Source organism: Atheta coriaria, unplaced genomic scaffold, assembly GCF_025399875.1.
Source record: "Atheta coriaria isolate IRGN ID8LTWV9N9 unplaced genomic scaffold, Caltech_Dcor_3.1 hic_scaffold_10_pilon, whole genome shotgun sequence".
Taxonomy (NCBI): Eukaryota; Metazoa; Arthropoda; class Insecta; order Coleoptera; family Staphylinidae; genus Dalotia; species Dalotia coriaria.
In genome coordinates this window covers 1,562,811-1,569,450 of record NW_027045452.1, presented here as the reverse complement: position 1 = coordinate 1,569,450, position 6,640 = coordinate 1,562,811, and the positions used below count along the sequence as shown (strand labels likewise).

The window sequence follows — 6,640 nt, the reverse complement described above, 5'->3', positions numbered from 1 at the left end:
AAACATCCCACCTGAGGCAATATGAGCAGAAGGAAGAAGATGGCGGCGGAAATCTAGAATGCACGAAGCAGTTTGTAAATAAACCCGGCCGGCAAAGTGCGCTCTTCACTATTTCACGTTTACCCGCGTGCATAAATTTGCCGAAATAATTTATGCAACAATATGAACTACGCGCAAAATAAAAACACGTAAAACCAACTGATTGCATTTTAATATTTTTCTATGTTAAATAATTCATTTAGTTTGTGTGTTTTTGGAAAGAGTTTTTGAAAGATTAATGTTGTGTTTTGTTTTTTTATGTATTAAGGGTGTTTCAGGAAGTGCTTATAGAGTATACCTTTCACCCTTTTTGTTTCCCTTTGTTTTTTGTCCTTTTTGTTGTGTTGTGCAGCGGATAGATGCAAACAAAGATAATACCCTCGGACTAAATGGAACAAATGGTATGAAATAGTTGACCCCCTCCGGAGAGACCAAACCACAACTCTTATTCAACGCATATTCTAAAATGGAAAACAAAACACTGATATGCAAGGGTTAGAGAAAATGCTTTTTACACCCCCGGATATTTTTTTCATTTCCAGTTATGAAGTGGAAAGTCCTGATTGTGTACAGATATAAAAAGCTAACCTGAAATACAACAGGAGAGTTTAGAGTTAGCAGTTACCGGTCGCATAAATACTGCACACGTGTGGAGTATATCAAACCGCCACCGACACCCCCGGCAGCACATCTATACCCACCTACCTTTCACTACCACAAGCGCGATGTGTGTGCATTGGGGTGCATAGGGGTCGGTTGGTTATTGAGTCCATAAATTTTTGTTAATCAGTTTGTGCACGTCCGGTCGCTTTTAGTACTTAATATAAACCCCTCGAACACGGGATGTAGTCGAACACAATAAAATGCCCCAACGAATCAATAACTAAATATAGTTAGAAAAGGGTGCTGCAAGAGTAAATTTACGAGTATTGTCATAAAAATGAAGGTATCGACATAATTAAACACATAAAACGGATATTTTAGTATTCATTAGCACGGGCACCATCTTGAAATTAGAAAAAATTTAATTTATTTAAAAAAAAATTGTTAGTAAGCGCATAATTCAACAACGCCTTGACCAATTTGACCAATTCTTGTTTTAAAATGTTTGTTAAAGTCCAAGGAATGTTTTTACAACGAGAAAAATTGGAATAATTGCCGGGAAAACCCTAAAAACAGCATTTTTCTATAGGATAAAATTTGCATTGACATTCAATCATAGTTAAATAGTTGAATCCGAGATGGCGCGCTGAAGTGCATTATTAGCAATTCTTTATATAATTAATTTCTTTAAAATAAAATTGCGAATTTTATTGATAGAATTGACACATACTATGTCTAAAACAAGAAAGTAAAAACAAATTACATTTTTATTAAACACTACCGAGCAAAAAATAGGTTTTAATAAAAAAATTCAAAATTTTTGTAAATATAACGTTTATTCATTCATATTCATAATGGATTACATTATTATTAAGTATATTTTATGAGCGTGACAGTGAGAAAATCACCACGTTTGCATCTCCGCCATTTTGTCATCATTACAATCATTCGCCGTTGTTCTAATTGATAATTATAATTAATCAAATCATTACAAGTGTGCGACAGACTGATTGACACATAATTAGACTGAGATTGAAAAGCCTGGCGTGGGCTTTGCGAGAGAAGGGGATTAGTGAGCAGTGAGCACACTAAGCAGCGCCGCCATTTTGCGTTAGTGAGCGTGTGTTGTTAATTAATGTAAATTAAAAGCAACCTCTCTTTTCTATGCGCATATTACGAACAACATAATACTAGTATTAATCATTTTGGTAATTAATTCGAATACTTACAACGTATTCTAAATTCAAACTAAATTATTATGTTTTTAAAATTGTATTGCAATGTGATTTGCACTTTAGTTATTGACTTTTTGTTTTTTGTTCTTGAAACAAACCGAAAACTTTCTTAAAGACAATCATGACAATGAACAATGAATATATGTCTTATTAAATATATTTGTTACGTTTTATTACGAAAGCTAGTTTAATTTTTTTTCTTCTGTTTTTTTACGTTAAATGTTTTATCATCGTCTGTCATTCGATGCTTCGATTCTATGTTGAGATATTTCTTTACACTTAAAAGTACATATACAAATATTTGCGTTTTTTTTATTCATTTGTTTTCATTTTCTGAAACGTTAAAAACAAATTTACTTTTTTTATGTTCGAGTTTGAAATTTTGTACCTAAATCGTTTTTTTCTTCTTTTTATATATGTGTAATTTGTATGTGTTTCATTTTAAAGAGATTATGTACAATTCTACACTCATTGAAAAAATGTTTCTTACATTACATTACACACATCCTCGTTGGGTGGGAGTTTACGGCTTGAACGTGAAACTTGTCGGTTCGAAAAACCCACGTAACATTTAACGGCATTCAGAAGTATAAGAAAAGGACTATCACACGTAAAGTCTTAAGTGTTCTATGTATAATTTCATTTTATGTGTGTTTACTTCAATCCATTTTTCGCATGATTTTTTTTCCTACGTCGATATTAAACGGACGTATTTTCATTCTTATCGAATTTTGTTCGTAATTAGTTGATTAGCAGTGAGAGTTGGTTAATCAAATGATCGATTGTCGTTTTGTTGTAATCCGGCTGTGATGTATTACTTCCGTTAATTAGAATTTTGTTTGTTTTTGCTTTTGAAACGAAATTTTGTTATTGTTTCATTTAAATTAATTGAATTCTATCTTCGAATGTCCATATTATTCATTAACTATAAATTTTATTATTTATTATTATCGATTCGGTTTCATTTCATCGTTTGTGATCAAAATTATACAGTGTGTTTTGGGTTATGTGCGCGTGAGTTACCAGTTGAAGTAACCTTGGTTGCAGGCTCGCGCTGATCCGCACCATTTCGTCTCGACGAGAGGGGGACACAGTCGCCCGCCACGACGTGCATGTTTCAACACTTCTCGGCGACGTTGCATTTCACCAATGCCACAGGACTTGCTGCAGGATGACCAGGATGACCATTCGCTTACTCTACAATCTCGGGGTGGACCTATCCAACATAAATATTAAACGATTTAATATTATTTTAGGAATTTTTGGGGATGCAATGAAAATTCTTGATTTTGGGTATTTATTTGATGAAAACCTTCATTATGCGCACATTCAGGATTTAATCTAATTTCATTTTCTAACTCTGTATCCCCCGTCGTGTGCTTTCAGCATGCGCGTTACGTTTCGTTTCGCAAACTTCAATAAGCCCTCGTATTATCCCGATATTTTCACCTTTTGTCCGCCCGCGCCGTTCGCATTTTGCTCACATATTGTGCCGTGCACAATATGGCGCCCGTTTCGTATGAGCATCTCCAGCACGTGCTGCGTCCGCCGTCGAAGAATAAAGCTGCTTTCATATTCTTCACATTGCTTCCTCAATGTGACGCACATAACATAAGCGTCGTCATCTCGACTAGGACCCAAAACCGGAAGTGCCAACCGGCGCGCGGGAAGCCCAGGTAGGTAAATAAGAAAAAAAAAAAAATTTAAAATGTTAAAAATTACGCTCTAGATAAAAAAATTTAAAATTTTTGTAAAAAAAATCTTATATTGATTTGTAAACTTTGTAAAACGTTTTGAAAGGGACCAGAAGAAAAGGACTAAATTGCGCCTGAATAAAGAATGTTGTAATTTTGTGCTGTCCCTTGGAAGGTCTACGTTTCCCATTTGCGCGCCATGTTGCAACATTGCATTCGCCTGCCTATTCAACTACAGCGCAATCTCTGCGCTCTGCAAGATTAAATCCTCCGACCACAAAGAATGTGCAATTTTAAAATCGTGACGACGAATAGACTCGCGCAGCGTTTTCCACCGATGAATATTTCATTCTATGCACAGGCAACCATTTAAGCACAAGTATGTATATTGCGCCATCCGTATGCAACCAAAACTACACATATGTAGCAGTTTTGTCAAAGAAAACGTTCATAATGAAAACGTGTTAAAACTGATGACTTCATCTTGTATAAAACATTGCATCTAGTTTAACGAGCGTCGTAAAATGCAAGCGGACGCTGCAATCGCACGAAACGGACACAAAGTGTGGTTTATGTGGAGGGATGTGATGACACTTACGTATTTTCTTGGTTTTGCGATACTTTTTACGACGATGGTCCTTCGAGTGTGTTCGATACGAGTCGACGATGCTGTTCATGATGGCGTCCTTGTCGCCTTTTGGCATCACTGCAGATGGCAACAACGCTGCTGACGTCACCACCATGGCGTCGTCCCTCAAATCACTATATTAAAAAAAAACAAAAAAAATAAAATTTTAAATGTTTACGATAAAAACACACTGTAGATAACACTGTACTTCTTGTCGAAATTGTGGTGTGGCCATCGATCAACAATACGCGTACCCACGCGAGCCAATAAATATTTCACGTTTGCTTTGACGTTTATGCGATGAGAGTTTTATTGGATTTCTCGGCAAGCGATGAAGAAAAAAAGTCGACGACCACATAATATCGCTCGTTTCCTCGACCAGCGTCGGCCATGGCGACATCATCCTTCGATCCGACCGTAACACAACCAGCTTACTGAGCTTTACCACCCTCGAGCTTTTGTAATGTAAAACAAGAATAAACCAATCTGAGACGCGGAACTTTTCGTAACTTTAGCCATTTCCACAGATACGCCGTTTGACAAGTCATTCGTCAATGGCCAGCGACAAGATGGCGATCACGACAATCAAAAGCGCTTTTTGTATACAGGGTGTTTATATTTATATATACTCACATGGTATTCAAATATCTGTCATCAACCGTACTGGAATAACTGCTAGAAGCTTGTGTAGTTGTCGATGTGATTGGTTTGGGATAATTGCGTTGATTCATCATTTCCTGTTCGCGGCGTTCTTCTTCAATGGCGGCTTCGATGTCACTATTACCATTAAACACACTGATGGTATTCGGTGTTAAATGCTCCATTTTCAACACCTCATAATGTTGCGCGTCTTCAGAATGATGAAAAACTTCACTTAATTCATATTCTTTCACCTGATAAACAATAAAATACAAATTAAATATAAAAACACATTAAAAGTTTTTAAATGTAGTTTGTATGCACTTACTTTAATAAATTGAAAAGTGCCGATGGCAGACAGACGCTTGAGGTTCGGATAGAAGAAAGACCCAGCCGGATGTGCAGGATAATGCGAGGTGATCCTGTAGGCGACGCCCTGGGGATCGGTCGGCCAATTCGGCGCCGTGAACGTGAAGCCGTTGTCCGTGCCGGCGTCGATCGGATCGACCTGCGATGAACAAACATTAAAGTTAACTCCACACACATTCACACACTGATCTCCAAGACCGAAAACGAAAAACAAATAGATCAAGAAAAGATCAGTAATACACGTAATACTAACCTCAATTGTGATACTATCCAACCAGTTTCCATTCACGCAAAGATCAAAACCATCAATACCAATAAACCAATCCGGTGAGGGCACAATCCGTGATATTAAAGAAACCTGTAATTAATATTAAACACGTTAGTAAAAGTAGCAACATAGGCAACCAAATGAACGGATGGCGGACATGCAAGAAAAACACTTTCACGTCCATATTCACATCCGCTGCGTGTTTGTACCGCAAACGTTTGGCCAGTCGGAAAAGCGACCAGACAGTGATTAATTGATACAACCAGGCGTGGACACACACACACAACACCCGGATGGTGTTTTGCGGAAGTGTCCGTTTGTTTTCGTTACGTCTGGACGCCGCTCAACGACAAAAATAATACAAAGCACCACTGACAAGCCACAAAATGTTTGAATCGTTCCTAATCCTAGACATACAGCATACAGGATGTTTGCTATGCTTTCGTCAATATCTGCGATATTAATTCTTGCGATATTTTAGAGATATCTCCGTGGTGTATGCAGGAGCACGAACAAGACTTGCGAATCAATTCAAGTCGATGCTTAAGAACGCCCTCAACACTTTCAGCGTCCTCAACACGTTCGGTGCTCTTAGACGCTTGTTATGTTCTTGTAATATCCTCTAACAGCTTCCGGCAATATGCGCGGATAGTATTGGCACATTGATATGCCAATAGTTAAACCAAAGACGGCGAATAATGCTATTTCCGATTGGCAAAATGCATATATTACGGATTATGGTAAAGCGGTATAGAGGGTGGAATAATTTATATTTGCATTTGAATCGTCCAAATGAAACAAAACAATAAAATATTTGGTAACTAGCTTTTGCACGAGACTTCGTCCCGGTAGTGATTAATAAAATTGTAATTTGTTTATACTTTCTTGTTCTAGACATAGTATGTGTCAATTATATTAATTAGATTCGCAATTTTATTTTAAAGAAATTAATTATGTAAAGAATTGCTAATAATGCACTTCAGCGCGCCATCTCGGATTCAACTATTTAACTATAACTATGATTGAATCTCAATTTCAACTTTTATCCGTTAGAAAAAGGCTGTCTTTCGGGTTTTCTCGGCAATTATTAGAATTTTTCTCGCCGTAAAATCCATTCTCGGACTTTAACAAACATTTAAAAAAATAATTGGCAAAATTGGTCTAG

General features: G+C 36.9%; 1 protein-coding gene across 1 annotated transcript in view; it reads right to left on the bottom strand.

Moving 5' to 3' along the window:
• Positions 1–1,459: 1,459 nt before the first annotated feature.
• Positions 1,460–6,640, bottom strand: part of mspo (M-spondin) — a 67,054-nt gene continuing 61,873 nt past the window's right edge. The window contains exons 3-7 of the mRNA XM_065313921.1: positions 5,461–5,565; positions 5,167–5,346; positions 4,833–5,092; positions 4,170–4,333; positions 1,460–3,093 (exon numbers count right to left, since the gene is read on the bottom strand). Of these exons, the coding sequence (XP_065169993.1) occupies positions 2,897–3,093; positions 4,170–4,333; positions 4,833–5,092; positions 5,167–5,346; positions 5,461–5,565 (906 nt within the window). The 3' untranslated portion in view covers positions 1,460–2,896. The remainder of the gene's footprint in view (positions 3,094–4,169; positions 4,334–4,832; positions 5,093–5,166; positions 5,347–5,460; positions 5,566–6,640) is intronic.